The sequence below is a fragment of the Maniola jurtina genome, chromosome 22 (assembly GCF_905333055.1).
Source record: "Maniola jurtina chromosome 22, ilManJurt1.1, whole genome shotgun sequence".
NCBI lineage: Eukaryota > Metazoa > Arthropoda > Insecta > Lepidoptera > Nymphalidae > Maniola > Maniola jurtina.
Genome location: NC_060050.1, coordinates 6731830 through 6752502, shown reverse-complemented (window position 1 = coordinate 6752502; position 20673 = coordinate 6731830). Strand labels below are relative to the sequence as shown.

The following is a 20673-nucleotide window of genomic DNA, read 5'->3' as shown; positions in this document are numbered from 1 at the left end:
TACAATTGTACTCCTTAACACAATCCAATGCTAATAACCATATTTTGCCTTATCCTGTAGTTTTATTGATTCAGTATTTTTCAAACCCGCGTTGTATAGCGTGCAAAACTCGGCTCAATGCCTCACTTACTACGCGGCTTGACTTCGAGTGGCTTATTTACGGAACGTTCGTTGACCTCTACCGTCAGTCAGATGTTTTATTTGCAATATATTGTGAACTTTTAAACAATACGGGATTTTGAAAAAAAAAAAATTTTTTTATGGTATCTTATCAGTATAAGCATCAGTACTTGTCTTCATTTTTGCTGGCGTTCTGGTCACACCCTGTATAACAGAGCACGCAACACAAGTACCTAGGTCTGAGTACGAGGACTGCGCACTGTATAAAACATTAGACAACCTATTAACACCAACTTAAGATGCTACTTTTAAAATCTAAAAATAACAAAATGGTAACAAATGTTAGGTATATCCAACAAGTGCATTTAAATCTTACAAACTAGGTATTCATCACTTTCTTGATGTGGTAACTTTTTGCTAATTAAACATAAAATAAAAAATAAAAACTAAAACATTGAACAAAACATAAGACGATCTTACATTAATTAAGTACATTAGTAACTAGGTACATTAGAAATTGAGCATAGTTTGTACAACCTTCAACTAACAGTGAATATGTAGTAATTAAATTCAATATTACATAACTATTCAATATTACATAATTTTATATAACGCTGGCCCCAACATCTTTGTATTTGGAAAATATTTCGTTAAAACTAGATAGGTGAGTAGGTACTTAGGTATAGTTTACCAGACATGCCCTTCTATAAAGAATAAAATTGCCAATCGGATTTCGGTAAAATTCTAACTTTTAGCGTTAGTGAATAAATACCCATAACCTTCAACTAATCGTAAGTATAATACATAATCAAATTCAATATTAATTCATAACGCTGGTCCTAACATTATTTATATTTAAAAAATATTTCGTTATTAACTATTAGCTACTTAATTTATTTATAGTAAAACAGACATGCTTGTAAAATTTTAACTTTGAGCGTTTATGAAACACCTCAAAATTGTGCCTGTCCTTCGTCTATAACCTTTAACTAACAGTGAATATAAAAATAATAAAACAATATTAATTTTTAACATGTAAGTATTTGAAAAATATTTCGTTAAAACTATAAGGTACAGTTTATTTATAGTAAAACAGACATCCCAGTTGGATACGGTAAAATTTTAACTTTTAGCGTTTATGAAACACCTCAAACTTTCGTACTGGCTTTCAGGTAAATTTCCCTAACGGCTCGAGGATATTATACAGGCTGTTTCCTTGGGAGCAGTCAGAGAAGCGAAAATTAAACTATAAGAGATACATATAGGAATGTCGTAGATTTTAAAGATAATATACTTGTACACAATTCAGATTCAATCTAACCCGCACTTTTTCTCAAATAATAAGTTTCTTTCTCTAAATGAGTTACTTTTAAAAATAATCGATTAAAAATATCATATAACAATTCAGATTACTGCGTAAATAATCAAAACCACTGTAAGAAATAAATAATGATCGTTCCCAGAAAAACATCCTGTATATCCCACTTTAATTTTAAACTTCATGCATTGCGCCGTGCGCACGCGTTGAAATCGTTTGGTTGTACAACAATTCCGCGCGAATTTTTAACCTTTCCTATCGTTATTAGATACTAATTTGAATATAATAAGAGTCAGTGAAAGCCTCGTACCTATAAATATATCGGATCCTTTACCTTGCTAAGCATTGTGTTACAAGTGTAAATTAAAAATTTATAACACCCCCGACGATCCAAAGTATTTGAGTTTTCCAAAACATCATTTTCAAATAAATAATTATGTATTTAGGCAACGTCCATCTTGACAGCTTGACATTTGTCTATTGACATAATATTATGAACCTAACGGTTATCTAACCTTCTTTTCTACAAGAAAACTAGAAAAGAGCTGATAACTCTTAAACGGCTGAACCAATTTTTTTAGATTATAGCTAAGAACACTCTCGATCAAGCCACCTTTCAAACAAAAAAAACTAAATTAAAATCGGTTCATTCGTTTAGGCGCTACGATGCCACAGACAGATACACAGATACACAGATACACAGACACACAGATACACAGATACACACGTTAAACTTATAACACCCCTCTTTTTTGGTCGGGGGTTAAAAATATTTGAAACTGTCTGGCTTCTTGAGAAACATCTGCAACAAATTGCCAGTGGACACATAGCCTTACATTATGACGAATAAAATTTGCCCAGCATAATTTTTTAATGTTCTAACTACTTCTTTCTAATATTCGCTAATTCATTGTTGTCAAACGATAGACGTCCATAGCTGGACTTAAGTCTCGGGTAGGAACTTCCACAAGCCGCGGTTTTACACCTAACCCCCCGTCCACACACTGCCCGTGTGGCATGGGAAATAGCGAGGAACGGAGGCAGAGACGTAGTGTGGCCGCGTTACTCGCATGTTCCTCGTTCATGCCCATCGCTTCCTATTTTGTAGGTAAGTATGCAATAGCGCGCACGCTGTCACAGTTTCGACGTCCATCGCGTTGCAAAGGCAAACAACCTAGTGCGGCGTGTCGCTATTAATTGCGCGAGTAGAGGAGTATGTGGACGCACAGTTACGAATTCAGCAGCGCCCTGCGACTCGTTTGATGGCGTTGGTCCCATTAATGGAGGATCTGCCAACGCTGCGCTTCCTGGTGCGAGGTCGCCATCCCAGCACATTGGGACCCCACCGTCTCGCGGTTCTTCGAACTAATTTCTAAAAGTTAGTTAGTATTTCCTAGAAGGTTGTCATCGCATCCTCTTCTCTTGCCCAGCTGGTGACAGAGCTGGGGTGACCCGACGATGTCTCCGAGGAAAACGCTGAGCAGGTATAGCTCCTTGGCTTGATCAGGTGAGCGTTTGTACTGTCTGAAAAAAAGAAGAAAATAATAAATATTCTTTGATATTTTTTTTTTTTTTTTTTATTTATTTATATACCGCCCACAGAGTTACACATTTAGATTAAATACATGTTGTTCCTTAAATTCTAGGGCTCTTATGCAACTCCACTTACGTTACTTACTATTGTAAGCTAACGACTTCAACCAAATTCGCAATAAAGATTATTGAATTGAATTGAATTGAATTGAAATACTTTCAAGGCAAGAGTGAATAGGCATCTTTAGCAAGCGCGCTCCAACCTCCATCATAGTTATAATCAAACACAAGCCTATCTTGCAATAAACTAAAAAGAGAGATTTCTACTATCTAATACTAGAATAGTAGAATAGAGTACTTGAATAATCATTCCGAACATAATTGTTTTCGGGTTGCAACCATTGCTTCCTCGTTTCTAATCCGAACCGCTAGGATATGGAACGCCCTGTCGGCATCAGTTTTCCTTTCCACTTTTAAATATGGGTATCTTCGAGTCAAGAGTGAATAGGCAACTTCTAGGCAAGTGCGCTCCATCTTAGGCTGCGTCATTACCTGCTAGCAGGTCTGATCGCAGAAGATTGGTCTTACTATGCACTAGACTTGTAATTCCGAACAACATTTTGTCCGGATTGCAAATCGTTTTCGCTTAGAACTTCAGATCCGGTGTCAATCTAATTTCTACTACTTTTCTACTCTTTCTAATCAATACTAATTTTGCCGGCTTCATAGAAAACGGAGCGATATTTGAGTGAATTTTTAACTGTTTATAAATTAAACTTTAATTGTTGTTTGTTGGTTTAACTAACAAGTTGCCATGTCAATTAACTTTTTTATAGTAAGTGGGTATGTGAATTATTTATAGTTATTCTAGGTTTTACGTCCGAGGTGAGCAGGTATTATGCAAGACCACGCTAAACTTTCACTGATCATTAAAAATATCAATCAAAAATGAACTTTATTAAATGCCTATTAAAACTGTATTTGGTGTGAACAACAGTTAATTTGCATAACAATTTTATTATATTGTTCCAATATGGAAATTGATTTTCAATACAGTAACAACAAAGTCTATTTTTGAATGTTAAACGTTATTATCTTTGCGGTTGTAGTCATAGAGATTTTCATCAATGTAAAGTTCCGCAAATTATGTTTTGCATCACTTCAAAATGATGATAAATTATAAACTCATTTCAACACAATCCACGAGAAGATAGCACGAAGATTTGATCAATCCCTTTCTATTCCAGATTTTCTAAATTGGATCCGGTACTCGTATACTCACATCTAAAGGATCAATAATTGAAAATTCCTCTTTTTGGATTTTGTTAAACACTTAAAATTAAATATTAGGTAGTGTAACCTTTATGTGCGGTCCCATTTTTTGAAAATCGCAAAAGTATCTTCATAAGTAAAAAAATAAATCTTTAGGCATATTTATTGCCCATTCACAGTATTAGCTACTTAGTAGGTACTGGTTTGATACAAAATGGCGGCCTCTTGGCGTAAGTGACGTATGAAAACTATGTAACTTGAAAATGACTTCCCGTTCCATACAAATCCTTCTCATTCTGAGAAAAGACTTAAGTAAGTATACTCAGAAACGGGTTGAGATGATGATACTCCTAATAATATCATGTCTAGCTTCTTAACCAATATAAGCGATACAAATCTGGACCAACGTAGAATTCTGAACCTACGTTTAACAGGTCAATTGACTAACACTACACGCCTACGTATTATTAACACGTCTACGTGCCGCGACCGACCACCATACGACACTTCACAGACCGGTTGCGTAGTCGTTACATCACTGTCCTACTTGCCTGGCCATGTAAAGCCTAGCGCAGACTTGCGTCTAGTATCGTGAGTCACAACACGTATTGCAATCTACGTAATTATGACGGCTTGACTGACGCAAGGGTGAGCTGAAATCCCGACGGTCATTGGTCCTGGTCCCATTTTTTTGATTATTGTCATTTCGGCACATGTTTAACATTTAGTTGGAGGAGATTAGAGCAATTTCATCCGTCCATCTATTATGTACGCGCCGGATGCTGGACTTATGTCCTTTAAGGCTTATACCTTTGGCCACCCACTCTCCGCCATCTTTTTAAGGTCGTCAGTCCAGCGGACTGGAGGTCGTCCCACACTGGTACGCAGTCTTCACTCCAGAACGCATCTGCCCTAACGGCCACGGGTTCTGCGACAGACATGGGCCTGTCCCTTCCTTATTCTTAGCTATTTTATTCTTTAAGTACGTAGGTATGTATGTAGGTAGGTATTGCTAGAAGTCGCAAAAGTCCCTTGAGAATTCTTCTGGCAAATGATCTCGCAGTTCTTTTCAGGTAAAAGGCTCGAACTACTATTTGTTACCATCGTCATGGTTTCAGTTGCCAAGAGATTTAGATTTCTGATAACATGCCTTCGAAAATGCATTTTGACATATTTGTTTGCGATTTCCATAATATTGTAAACTAGAAAAAATGTAGATAAGTAAAAATACAAGATTAATATTAGAATATACCTAACTCGGATAAGGCTTGAGCTATTTAACGGTGATTGCTATGCATGATGAGGTCACAGTTAAACGTGAACCTTGTAGGTTTTTCACAAAGGTGAAACTGCATTACAATTACAGATAAGCTGTGAGTTATTATGTAACATTACACGAAAATCATGTTGTGCAAAGGTTCTTTATTAATTTAGCCAACCTGGCAGCAAATGATAAAATTACAATCGCGTTCGATTTGCATACTCAACATTAGCTAATTAAATGCTCAGTTGCAGCAAGATTACCATAAATTCAGCCAATTATACGAATTGTCATTATCGCAATGTGATAATCACGCTTTCCGTCTTAGCCCTCATGATTAAGTTTATTTATAACCCGCATAAACAGTTACGTCACATCAATGTGTAGAACCAGCTTAACAAATTGTTTGCACTAGCGTAGCTATTGCGTGAGCAGAAGGCAAAATTGCGTCCTTGAAATTATACATTTGAATTGGTTTGTAAGAGAAACCCATCGTTTCGGATGGCCAGCTGGGTCAAGGCTGCATATTGTTACGAGTTCTAAGGTGGCTGATAGGTTAACGAACTACCTACTTCTTTACCCATTGTTTCTGTTTAGGAAATAGGTAAGTTTACCTTTAAAGGCTTTACATGTCTCCTGATCTTTGACCTTACTGGCTCTATTCATAATCTAATGTCCTTGACCAACTATGACCAGTTTTTTGTAGAAGTAATAGACTGCTATTACGATGATGTTTAATATAGATCTGAACAATCCGTAGACTTCGATATCTTTCATATCCAGCACCAAAAATGAAACTGGATCGGGCAAACACTTCGTCGAGTGCCCGACAATCGACCCGCTTTCTTCGGCCTTGTGAATTCTAATCCGATCTAAGCAGGTGTCTATTCTCGGTCTCGCAAAAAATACCGACCTCACTTCAGATGAGTTGAAGCATCGATAGGTCGGCTCGGAGAAGAGTAGTGTCTACCCTAAACCCTGAAGGGGGGAATTAAAGCTAAGAGATTATAATGCATGCAGGTATCCACAAAAGCTACTAAACAAAATTTTAAGAATGCTTGAATTATAATAATACTCTTTTATTTTCCGGGATAAAAAGTAACCTATCTCATTCTCAAGGTAACTATACCCTTTGTAAAGAATCACTTCGATCTGGATCTCTATTCCAAAGTGACTGAAGGACAAACCAACAAATAAAAACACTTTCGCATTTATAATACGGATAGTGAGTAGTGATGATAATATGGGTAGTGATATGGGTAGTGATTTGCGTGCAGGCAAATAAACTGATGCAAGCAAGGTTTTCTCTACATTTTGGGCTAAAAAACATAGGTTATAACTAAAACGCTAGCAAAAACTTAGCGCTATTATTATATACCTAAATACAATCCCATACCAATAACCATTTGCCTTATACTTGTAGTATTTGTGATTTAGTATTTTTCAAACCCGCAATGTATAGCGTGCAAAACAAGGCGTTAATGCCCGACCTACACCTACGAGCGTAGCGGCATTGCCCCGTGGCGCTTATCTACGCAACGTTCTCTCGTTGTATTCTAGTGTCAGTTTTATTTGTAATAAAATGCAAATTCGCGTTTTTTTTGTGGTTTCTTCTCAGTAATCATCAGTACTATCACCTGTCTTCGTTTTTACTAGCATTCTACTTTTGTACTCTGTATTCGTACCTGAAAACATCAGACCAGTCCATCTGAGGTCTAGGCTGTGTTCGTGCTCGAGTGGCATAATGCGCGCAAACTCGTTCGAACACGCAGGCTCGCGCTCCAAATTCTCCAATGATGTACTTCTCTACTTCTTGCGAATCAAACGGCTCGGAGTCACTCGTGAATGACAACTCTCGACGACTTCTGGAGCGATATGTCGCTGGAAATAGAAACAGAGGTTTACTGTTAGCGATGTAAATCATAATAACTCGTTCACACAGGCTAGCGTTGCGTACCATTGCGTTGTAATGTATGGAACTGTATGAAACATGGTACACCGCTCGGGTAAAGCGTGAACGTATGCGTAACCTGGTGTGTTAGGGGTTTACGCGCGTCATTGCGCACGTGTCACGTGTACGCAATTGATGTGAATCGGCCTTAAATCATAAATCACCACCGAGATAACCACCGAGCTCATTTGACATAGGTTAGTTCTACGTAGTTGCTTCACCGTGATAATAAAAACTAATTTTACGTAGAAATCATTTAATGGCTTAAAAATTATTGCCAAGAGGCAAGAGAGAAGAGATTAGTGGTTATCGTTCAGTGAGACATTGAGTTAGCGAATCAGTAAGCTGGATATAGGTGTCACTTTTTCACCACACTACTTTTTACATGTAGGTAATTTTTTTATTTAGTTAACAGTATGAAATTTATGGATAGATAACTATCATTTTTCCGTGACTTCATCCGCGTTATATAATTTATAGTCTATAGCGCTCGGCGATAATGTAGCTATTTATCCGGAAAAAAATCATTGAATCATTGAAAATCATTGAAAAACAGCCATCAAGGTGCAAGCTGCAAGCGCCAAAATTCTAAAAGTTTAACCAGTTTTGAAAATATTTTTTATCCTTCGACACCTGCCGTTATTCTGTATCTATAACGTGCCTTTTTAACCCTCGACCCAAAAAGAGGGGTGTTATAAGTTTGACGTGTGTATCTGTGTATCTGTCTGTGGTATCGTAGCGCCTAAACTAATGAACCGATTTTAATTTAGTTTTTTTTGTTTGAAAGGTGGCTTGATCGAGAGTGTTCTTAGCTATCATCCAAGGAAATCGGTTCAGACGTTTGAAAGTTATCAGCTCTTTTCTAGTTACTGTAACCTTCACTTGTCGGGGGTGTTATAAATTTTTAATTTACACTTGTATAAAAAGTTTTTGATACGTGGAATATACCTACTATTCTGTTTTCAGTATCGTTTCCTCTATAAATCTCCTACAGTAGCAATCCGCAGAATTTTTTCATTCAGTCGAAATCCGCGAAATTCTACCATTCGAACACTTTTTCAAATAGTTTTCCAAACTTTGAGAACAATCAAGAACAATTTATATTGTTCCTTTTCCTGTTTTTTTCTTATTTGAGTTGGAAAATCGGGAAGTCAAAGAAAAGTCGGGAATGTTTCTTTGGTAATTATTACATACAGCTATTTATTTTGTGTAAAATCAGTATATTTTGATGATTTTTTCTTTTCTTAGGGAAAACATCCCAGAGAAGCTTCTAGAGCATATTACCTACCTACATATTATTATTCAAAATTCAAAAAATTCATTTAAATTATTTATTCCATAAGCTTCAGTCGAGCGACAATTATTTCTATTTCAAAATTTTTATGTACCTATTGCTTTTTATTTTTGTGTATTGTTAGTAGCATGTATAAGAAGTACATTAATTTTTTCAAAAAATAGCTAAATATTCTAGAATCAGAAGACTAGGTCAAGCAATATGATAAAAAGTATGTTGTAACAATTGGAAGAATGCTTTCTTGCATGATTAACTTTCCTAGTGCAACAAATAAATTCAAGAGCGATATAATCGTTCTCGTGTTCTAATAAATAGAGCGGCGAAACTTGTTTCCAACATGCATATTCATGTGACAGACAAACATACAATTATACATACTTAAGTCATTAATCAGGATAGTATATTTAGCGAAACGAAATTAATATAACATTACGATGTTTAATTATTATTAGGTAATTTTGTATTATGTAAAACTGTGTGCCCGTATGTTGCGTGGATTCATTAGATTTATTTTATTTTATACTAGCTGTGCCCGCGACTTCGTTCGCGTGGAATAGTGACTTTTCGGGCAGCGTGATTCTTTAAATTGACATAACTTTTTTATTTATGAACCGATTGACATGAAATAAACACTAAATGTTAAGTGAAGCTTACTACAATATATTAGTGAAAACCGTATCTAAATCGAATAAGCCGTTTCTGATATTAGCGTGCACAAACACACAGACAAACAGACAAACAGACAAAAAAAATTATTACAATTTCGGGTTCGGCATCGATATAATAACAACCCCTGCTACTTTTTTTTTTATATATTTCCATTGTACAGACACAACTTTTCTACAATTTTATTATATGTATAGATACCGTGGCGTGCCGTACAATGTTTAATCTAGGTTTATATTCATACTGACCTACTTACAATTACTTAAATTAAACTATTAATATAAAGTTATTATACAATTCAATTAAATGAGTAGGTAGTAGGTACTAGAATTTCTAATCTGAGCTAAAACGCTGATTTTGCAATTGTTACGTAACATACCTACGGATGCCTACGGAGGGAATTTGGCTATCACAAACAAGAGCATACAGTGTTGATTTTAGTATTCGTCGAAAATATAAAATATGGAATACTAAGTAATAAAAGATGCAGCCTCCCTACCTATGGAACTAGTCCGAAAAGCCAAACCTAAAGTTTTTAGTTAATAAGATCTTATTTACTAAAAATCTAAATCTCTTTAGTTAATAAGATCTTATTAACTAAAAATCTAAAGATCTTATTAACTAAAGTTTTTAGTTAATAAGATATTATTAACTAAAAACTTTGGGTTTGGCAACGTCCATAATTAGGTATCGATTAGCCAAACCAGAGATACTGGCCGAACTAATTAAATTAGCGATAACTAAAACTAATTGTCTTTCATGAGGCTAATATTATATTAATTTAGACGAGCCTAGATTAATATTAATAATAAATTAATATATATGACACTATCTCAGCATTATATCAATTAAAAGGAGGGTAATTAAATCAATAAATGATTATTATTATTGTATCTATTAATTTATTGGAAACTGCAAAAATTGTATATTTTGCCTATTTTCACAGTATTATGTCTTACGCAATCTTACTATGGGGTAAAGCGGCAGATATTGGAAAAAATTTCGAATTACAAAAAAGGGCAATACGCGCAATCTATAATTTAAAACCGCGCGATTCCCTACGAGAGAAATTTAAGGAAATAGGTATTCTTACAGTAGCTTCTCAATATATTTACGCTAATATAATTTTTGTACGACAAAACATTCATAGTTACAAAAAAATCGGTGATTTCCACGACCGGCAAACTAGAAACCGTACCTAATAGGCTCGCATATCCTACGCTCCGCCTCAGGAAAGTGGAAAAATCGTTTGTGGGAATGAGTGTAATATTTTATAATAAAATTCCACAATCAATTTTAGACTTGCCTTTACACAAGTTTAAAAAATCTATTAAAAGTATGCTCCTGGAAAAAGCTTATTATACAATCGAAGATTATGTAAATGACAAAAAAGCTTGGATTTGATTCGCTTCAGCAATATACGGCGCTGCAATTACTTGTATACAGTATGGCATATTATTGTAAATTGTACATTTGAAAAGAGCAACCGCCGAGTTTCTTGCTGGTTCTTCTCGGTAGGAACAGCATTCCGAACCAGTGGTAGATTATTTTGACGATTCAAAAGCACTTGTAAAAGTTTAATTGAATAAAAATAATTTGAATTTGAATTTGAATTGACTTGAGCACTAGCCAGTAAATAAATAAAGAATTGCAATGAATAAGTATGAGAAAATAAATAAAAAAATTATCATATTAATAGAGCCAGAGCAAAGATAATTTTATTTTTGTTTCTATTAATAAGTAAATAATTACACAAGAGCCACAAGTCTTTAAATTAAACACTAGACAGTAAAAAAATAATTTAAAAAGGCTCTTTTAATACTTAGTACTTAGTATAGTTAATTATTTTCAGATATTAGATAAGTTGATTATTACCAGATGATTCTGGCAATTTTGGATTCCCTACAATAAAATATCGATTGACTATAAAAATAATTTATTGCTACCATATAATAAAATCAATGTGAAGTTCTATAAATAATAAAGAATTGCAATGCAATAAAAATGCAACAAATATTAAAAATTATCATATCAATAGAGCCAGAGCAATATAAATTCCAATGCATGTGATAAGAGAATATGTCACCAGGCAGCGGGCATTTATGAATTCAAGCTGTCACGGCAAATGTGTGAAACACATCAGTGCACATTTTCACGTACTTTATAGCTTTTTATTTGCGAAACGGCTGTAAAAGCTTACCAAATGTTTTGTTTTACGAGCGATTGTACGATGGCCGTTTTATAATTACATTAACGGGGCTCTCTCCGTCACTTACTCCATACAATCGTAGTTCCAATTTCATTTGAATATTAAGCAACCAAAGTCCATGAAATTTTACATACATATTCTAGAAACTAATATCTGTGCCTGTGGTATTTTAGATTTTCTAAAAATATGTAGTTTTAAAATTACAGGGGCTCAAAGATTTGTATGTGAATTTTTAAGACCGCGCAACTTTGAAACCGAATATTTTAACAGAAATCTGGAAAACCACAGGTATAGATATTAGTTTCTAGAATATGTCTGCAAAATTTCATGGACTTTGGTTGCTTAATATTCAAATGAAATTGGAACTACGTTTGTATGGAGCGAGTGACGGAGAGACCCCTCTTAATTACCTACTTGAATTATGCTTCATTTTAACAAAGCTTACGTGGTTATATAAAAGTGGATTTCCACCTTTCGGGGTTGATAATAATATAGGGGGCAGTTATAATCCACGGTATTGTTGCATTCAACATTCGTATTCCAGGTTTTATGTAAGTATATTGTAATAAATCTAGGTTTAATGTGCATCTACTTCAGAATGATAAGTATAATACGCGACATAGTACTCCCCATCCCGATTACCATCTCGACCTGTCGCATACTTAGGTAGGCATTGTAGATATGTATATAAATTCGTTCAGGTTCTAAATATACAAAAAAAGTCCTGACTCATTCACTGATTTCAGCCCACGGCCAGCCCAAGCCCTGGCACCCAGAAAATTGAAATTTTTCCTGAAATGTTCCCTTTATAATGTAAACAAGCAATAAGGCTCGAATTTTCGAAATTTTTACTTAGTCAAAGCCTAAAAAAACGCTAATCATATTTTGAATTAATCTAAATACTAATATTTCAAAGGAAAAGGCTGACTGGCTGACCTGTCAACGCACAGGATGGATACAACAAACTACTGGATGGATTGGGCTGAAATCTGGCATGCGGACAGGTATTATGACGTAGAGATCCGTAAAGAAAGAATTTTTGAAAATTCAACCCCTAAAGGCGCAAAATAGAGGTTTAAAATTTGTGTACTGTTAATAAAAAAATAAGCTAGAGTTAGCAAACATTGTGATAATATACATTGGAATAAATAAATTATATCATTTCGTTTCTGAAATTAAATTCTGAACGAATACGAAAAACAGGTAAGTATTTTTTTAACTCACCAGGACTCAGGGAATACGACAACTTTTTCAAAAAGTTAGTAAACTTGACACTTCCCACGATAAAAGGAAAACCGACTAATTGCACTGGTAACTCAAAAGGTGCATCTTGGCCGCTCACGATACCAAAATCAACGGAAACAATTAAAAACAATGAAACAACAACAATATGGCACTTCATTGTAACGTTTGTTATCAGCAGATATTCTCTAACTAATTCGGAAGTAACAAATATAAACTAACTAACTAATATTAAAAATAAAGAAACGCAAACATCATGCAACTCTATGGTAAACCGAACTCTATGGTAAATTCATACCACTAAGCACTTTAACAGATATTTATAGTGAAAAATTTCGCAAACTATGAATATTCATGAACACTTTTTTAGATGACTATGTGAATACTAATATGGATATTTTTGATGCAAAATTCTGAGATTTGCACGTTTATTATGTGCTGGTGAGAGTAAGGTTGTGTTTGGACTGCTCGGAAAGATTGTCCGTCCCCGCTTCACTTTGTTAGTCAATGCGAATGTTATGTCATGCGGTCACTTGGAAGTAGGTTATTGAGATCAGATTAACTGCATACTTCCACCAAAAGGATAATAGCGAATAACTAATTAAGTGTAAGCTTTAGGCCTTTGAACTTTAGACAGTAAGCTGAGTTTTTGAACTTTTTTAGACCCAAAAAGAGTTATACGTTTGACGTGTGTATGTCTGTAGCATCGTAGCTCCTAAACTAATGAACCGATTTTAATTTTGTTTTTGTTTGAAAGGTGGCTTGATCGAGAGTGTTCTTAGCTATAATCCAAGAAAATTGGTTCAGCCGTTTGAAAGTTATCAGCTCTTTTCTAGTTACTGTAACCTTCACTTGTCGGGGGTGTTTTAAATTTTTAATTTACACTTGTGTCAAAATGTTCGAGCTTTTTCGTTGCCGCGACAATAGTATACACACTGTTTAAGTTAAATTAGATTTTAAGGCATTTTTTTTTTTTTTAATGTTTACTGTGTTTTACATTATGTGTTAGACCAGAAAATATATCTTATTCTATCCTTTTAAATATTAAATACTTTAGATTTACCTAGAGGATTTGAAGATAACATACGATTACTCGCGATGCAAATAACAGGTTCAGGGGTTGATTGGTAGTAGCGTAGGTATAGAGAACAATTTATTATTAGGAGAACCCTAAAGAAGAAAAGTTCCGCCAATCTAAATATATAAAAGGAAAAGGTGACTGACAGACTGATTGACTGATCTATCAACGAATAGGTTAAATTACTAGACGGGGCATGCAGATAGTTATTACGAGCGACGTAGACATCCACTAAGAAAGGTTTTTTGAAAATTCAACTCCTAAGGTGGTAAAACAGGCCATGGATTCAAATGTACTCATGACCTTGAATGAGACAGATAGTAGAATATTTGGATGGATATACTTATCTACATTTTAATTTTCAGTATCGACCTCGATAATCCAAGGTCACGGTTTGATCATCTCTTGACTGTCTAAGATCTACTAAGATCACCTATTTTTTGTGAGATCAAAGTTGAAAAAAAAAATTATACCTACCTTTTGACCACAAGGAACAGCAGCGGTCACAATTTTATATGCGCCTTTCCAAATATTTATGTCTATATGACTCAAGGTCGGTAGACCGTAATATTATATTGCCATATTAGTACAACAACATTTAGATATCATGATTAATTTAAATAAATTGCGTTATTGTGTACAAAAATTTATGTATTTGAACTTACGAAATTCATGTTTTTATCCCAAAATTAGTATTAAAACTGAATCCTAAGATCTAATACACTAGATATAGGTGTATTCTTTTTAAATGATGCTTTTGAGGAGTAAACTGCGAATGTTTTTTTTTCTGATTGCGAAATGCGAATGTCTACAAGTAAATAAAAAAACTAACAAACAATTATTATAATTTTATAATAGATATTAAAAGAGAGTTAATACAGGTATACATAATAACAAATTATTACCTGGATTCAAAGCGTAAGAAAGTTTCTTAATGAAGTTGGTGATCCTAACCGCCATTATGATGAAAGGGAAACCGAACAATTGCACCGGAAGCTCAAACGAGCTTTGCTCACTTCCTACAATCACACTTTGCAGTACAACGAACGATAGAACAATCCAGACGTAACAGATTTTTATCAGTTTCATTTTTACTCTTCAATTTGCACAATATTTTCATTCACTTCGCCAGAACGCTTTTGAAACACAACCAAATATTTCACACTTACGAAATTTTCGTTCACTTCTTCAGAACGTTTGAAAAAATAATTTAAAAAATAACGCAGCGTTAAATCGAGGGTTGTAACTGCGTATCTAATCCGTTCCTAATACACGACGACCTTAGCTGGATATCCTATTAAAACTGACCGTGTCTAACTCAGTCTAGTTAGGTTAGGGTGTTGTAATCATTTAGCTATGCAATTACTAAATCACCGTATCGATAATGCTACCCGTTTTGGTCATCAGGACGAGTTGTGTCAACTGTTAAGTAATAACTCTAGTACATTCCTTGAATTTGAAACCTGAATCAATCGTTAAGCTAAGAGTTTATTCGTGGCGCGTTCCAAACAAACGTAATTTGGCTCTCATTTGAATATTAACTGACTATAGTTTTATAGAAAAATTCCTTAAACGTGTGTGTGTGCCAGATTTCTATTAAAATAACCAGTTTCAAAATTACATGAGCTCAAAGATATACATATCTTTAAAGCCGTGTAAAAACACTAGATATTTTTACAAGAATCCGGCAAAAAATAATTAACATACAGATATTAAGATATAACATACAGATATGAAGTATTCTTCATACGAATGTCTAGAATATTTTAATTGAGAACCTAACTAAGTTTATATTATGAAAAGGGCTGGGTTGCGCGACTTTAACTAATCTAACAAAAAGTGAAATGTAAAACAGTTCTTTATATATATAAAAGTGAAAACATAAATGGTGTGAGTAACAGTATACTATCTACTTATCTTCCTCTTAACAGGGCTCTCGCAAGTAGTCTCTGTGCCGAACAGAATATGATGGGCCTGTGACTTCATCCAAGTGAATTTAGGTTTTTTATAAATCTCACGGGGATCCTTTGAATTTCCGGGACAAAAGTAGACGGCCGTTCCCGTGATACTCTCTGTACCTACCAAATTCCAACAAAATTGTCTCAGCAAACAAGCCGTGAACAGCTAACGGGCATACAGACAGATAGACACATTTCGCTTTTAAACATTAGTATGGATAAATACCACGAAGTAGGAAATATTATATTAAACTGGCAATATTATATTCTTGAGAACTGTTAAAAGTAGCCTATTTCAAATGGCTTTACAATAGTCACGAAAACGATTAACTTACAAAAAACTTTATAAATTGAATGTTATAAAAAGCCCTCTACCTATAACTTGAAAAAAATACAAAAAAGTCCCAGTATTGTATCCCCTCGAAAATGTTATTGACCTTAAATTTTTTAGTCCATTTCCCAAGCTGATCCAACGATGAATCTTATAGCCTCTACGTAATAAGTTTGAAGCTAAGGACCAGCTACTATCCTTCTTACGTACCTCAAGCGGAAATAAGGAGCCCTTTTAAGACCCCTTCGCTCTCTGTCTGTCCGTCTGTCGAATATATTAGTAAGTATAATATGAATGGTAGGTTTTGGGATCCCCAACCTTCTTCCCCCACTTTATGAAGCTCTCGGCAACCTGGCCGGTCTACTCGGCTTCTGAAGCGAGCTTGGATGGCTGGTGTGAAGACTTCGGCGGGGAGGGGCAACGCACGCACAACAGACGGAAACATTTAAGTGCGGAAACCAGCCCAGAGAGAATAAAGAAAGAAAGAAGAAACATTGGTGGGTAGGTATCCAAATATGAAACAGTAACGTAAGCTTTTTGAATATTAAGGTCAATGAAATCTGAGTAATGAATCAATACAGCGGAAAATGTATGTCAATTTGTGAAATACATGCACCCTATAGATTGAAAGTGACTGCACTTCGCGCTATCGATTCTCTGGGGAAACGTCATCAAGAACCGCTCTCGTATGAAATAAGTGCGGAATACTTTGTGGAAATACTTCACTATTCTGTGTTGTGCGTATCTATCAAAGTACCTATTTTGGTTTTGTAAGTTCTTACAGGCAATAATAGAAAACTTTTTTAGGATTCCGTTATGAAGCCTCCGCCGTCCGTCCGTTCGTCTGTCATTCAGCATGCTGTATCTCGTAAACCACAATAGGTAGAGAGTTGAAATTTTCACAGAATAGGTATGTAGGTATTAATTCTACTGCCGCTACAACAAAATCTATGTAATGTGTATTCTAAATGTGTTAGGTACTTCTTGTACGATGGAACGGAATCCTTCGTGTGTGACTCCGACTCCCACTTGACCGATTTTTTAATTAAGATTTAAAACACGGATAACTACAGCAGTGGTTAAAAACAAAGGTTAATAGAGAGATGATAAAAGTTTTTATTAAAGGCTTCGCCAGTTGCCATTTCTATTGGTTTATAACTATTCTGTGTCTAAGTACCTAAGCCATACATAAATTGTCATTTCATGAGACATGCAAGCTCGTACATTATACACGTAGGTAAGCAAACTTAATTGCCAAAAGCAATTTCGCAAATTGGGGTCACCTGAAGACAAAGGTCTTTGATTTCCTACAAGACAAAGGAATTGCGCCCTTCTGTATAGATCCAATCTATGAGATCTTGCAATAGACGTGGACTGTCAAGGATTTGGTACACTGACCTCTACTAATACGCTGGACCTGCGATTGCCAACCTGTTTTTGAAGCAACTTGATTTTCGCCATTTTGGCGCTGAGTGCCTTTAGCAGCAGTGAGCGCTTTACTAGCGTACTCGAAACAAAAGGCCGATTCTCACCTATTCCGTACACGTGACACGTGCGTAGTGACGCGCGTTTACCCCTAACATTACGCATACGTCCACGCTTTACGCAAGCGGTGTGCCATGTTTCATACAGTTCCATACATTACAACGGAATGTTACGTGCTACGTCTCCGCTTACGCAGCCTGTGTGAACGATCTATAAATGTTAGTGTTGACAACTCTCAACAGTACCAATACGATGACCATTTGTCACATCAATCGAATCGCGTTCGAACACAATAATCATTAACTCTCATTTAGGCACATCTCTTCCAGCGTACCTACTTGTTTATAAGTAAGTATACCTACGTCCATTTCAGTGATCTGGTTCAAATGCCATAATAAATACAATACTTTGAATCTAGCATTGTTCAGGATTGAACAAACCCTTAATTTAATATTATAGAACTAGCTGACCCGACCTGCTTTCGTTTGGGAGGAATTACCTACTGCAAAATCCATTCTTACGGCGTTTTTGCACTCATTCGTAACCAAACAAAATGGAATAATAATAATATTATTGTTCTGTGCTACCTACCTACTACCAGTTTCATCTGATTCATAGAATCATCGATGGATAGAACCTGCGTGCTGCCAGATTGAAGTTCGCTCTTATTTAACCCCCGGCCCAAAAAGAGGGATGTTATAAGTTTGACGTGTGTATCTGTGTATCTGTCTGTGGCATCGTAGCTCCTAAACTAATGAACTGAATTTAATTTAGTTTTTTTTGTTTGAAAGGTGACTTGATCGAGAGTGTTCTTAGCTATAATCCAAGAAAATCGGTTCAGCCGTTTGATAGTTATCAGCTCTTTTCTAGTTACTGTGACCTTCAGTTGTCGGGGGTGTTATAAATTTTTAATTTACACTTGTTACTGCTGTGCTAGTAAGTAGAACTGATATGAAGTTGATTAATTTCAAATAAATAATTATTATAATATTTTTGGGGTTCCGTACATCAAAAGGAAAAACGGAACCCTTATAGGAACACTTTGCTGTCTGTCCGTCTGTCTGTCTGTCGTGTCTGTCAAGAAAACCTATAGGGTACTTTCCGTTCACCTAGAATCATGAAATTTTACAGGTAGGTGTAGGTCTTATAGCACACGTAAAGTTAAAAATCCGAAAACCGCGAATTTGTGGTTACATCACAAAAAAATAATTAAAATGTGTTTCAATTTTTAAGTAAGATAACTACACCAAGTGGGGTATCATAAATAAAAGGACTTTTACCTGTTATACTATCTAAAACAGATTTTTATTTATTTTTATGCATAATAATTTTTGATTTATCGTGCAAAATATCGGAAAATATCCGAGTATGAAACCCTCAGTGCGCGAGTCTGGCTCGCACTTGGCCGGTTTTTTTTATATTTTAGTATCAATTTGTGTATATAATATATACATTTAATCTAAGTTTTCTTTAAAAGAAAGCAGTTAATATTTTGCTCTAAATACACCAAGGGAATAAAATATTTTTGTGGAAGGTGTAAAATTCTCTCACTGCATTTCGTATTACCACTGGGAGGTATTTTATGCAAATCAGTGCTATGGAGAGCCTTCGTAAGCATGCTATTACGGAATCTTGCTATTTCGAAAATGAACCTCGATTTTATACTGTAGTTATTTACAAATACATAAAAATAATGATACATACCTTGATAAGTAAGTACCTATTTCGTTATCTCAATTAGATTCTTAACTTATTATGAGTTCTCGTATTTTAATGAAAATAAAAGTACTTTAAAAATAAATAAATAAAATCATAAAGCTCCAGCATCATTTAAAAGTGCTAAAAAATAAGTAAGAAAATTAAAAAAAAGTAAAAAGTAGTTTACGCGACCCTGCCAGGATTCGAACCTGGAATCTTCTGATCCGTAGTCAGACGCGTTATCCGTTGCGCCACAGGGCCGATGATATGACTGTTCAAATTTTGTATCAGTATCTCCAACCTAATGTTTTTTTCAATTTAAATAGGATTTTTAGGTTTTTTTAACCGCCGACCCAAAAAGAGGGGTGTTATAAGTTTGACGTGTGTATCTGTGTATCTGTTTGTGGCATCGTAGCTCCTAAACGAATGAACCGATTTTAATTTAGTTTTTTCTGTTTGAAAGGTGGCTTGATCGAGAGTGTTCTTAGCTATCATCCAAGAAAATCAGTTCAGCCGTTTGAAAGTTATCAGCTTTTTTCTAGTTACTGTATAACCTTCACTTGTCGGGGGTGTTATAAATTTTTAATTTACACTTGTCAATATAGCAATCCCAGTCCTAAATATAAATAAAGCTGCATATAAATTGCGCACCACAATCGTTTAAATATTATTATTAATCGTTTTGTCATTGCTTCAGATAGATATTTATAAATATAATAATGTAAGTACCTACTTATTTGATAATTTGGATGAGATTAATTAATATCTAAAAAGGAAAACTTATGTTATCTTTGTAACTATATAATGCAACTGCATATTACGGAATAACAAAACATTGAAAAAAAGCTGGTACAAAAAACCGTAAACAAACATTACCTACCTTGTAAGGTCAAGTTAATACAACCGCACACTATCATACAAATAAGAAAACCTTTCAACGACATTTTTAATACAATAGAAATCTCTTTGCACTGCCACTCAGTTAAAAACTTCTCACCTAGTGACTTGAACAGACAAATGCAAAATTATAAACGCGCAAAACCTTTTTCACACTATTCGATCTGAAATTAGTATAAGATGATAGAATACACATTGACTGAAATGGTATCGAATGTTACTAGATATTGTAAGCACAGACGTTTATTTTGAGTTTCTGAAAGATTCGTGGTCTTAGCTGTTAGGTATTTAGAACGTAGACAGAGATCACTAAGGCTTAGTGGTTTGTGTACATAGGGGACATTTTGGTGGTATCTTTAG

General features: G+C 34.9%; 1 protein-coding gene and 1 non-coding gene across 3 annotated transcripts; both read right to left on the bottom strand.

Moving 5' to 3' along the window:
• Positions 1 to 2581: 2581 nt before the first annotated feature.
• On the bottom strand, positions 2582 to 15227 carry LOC123876743. Of its 2 annotated transcripts, none has more exons than XM_045923087.1 (3): positions 14850 to 15227; positions 7190 to 7385; positions 2582 to 2962 (listed from the first exon to the last, which is right to left on the bottom strand). In XM_045923087.1, exons 1-3 carry the CDS (start codon positions 15031 to 15033, stop codon positions 2818 to 2820), a joined length of 525 nt encoding a protein of 174 aa, XP_045779043.1. In that variant the 5' UTR covers positions 15034 to 15227; the 3' UTR covers positions 2582 to 2817. The 2 variants fall into 2 exon arrangements, with proteins under 2 accessions (XP_045779043.1, XP_045779045.1); XM_045923089.1 differs by lacking the exon at positions 14850 to 15227 and adding an exon at positions 12849 to 13313.
• A 4377-nt stretch (positions 15228 to 19604) lies between these two features.
• Trnar-acg lies at positions 19605 to 19677 on the bottom strand. Its single transcript has one exon. It is a non-coding gene; the product is annotated as a tRNA-Arg (tRNA).
• Positions 19678 to 20673: the final 996 nt, after the last annotated feature.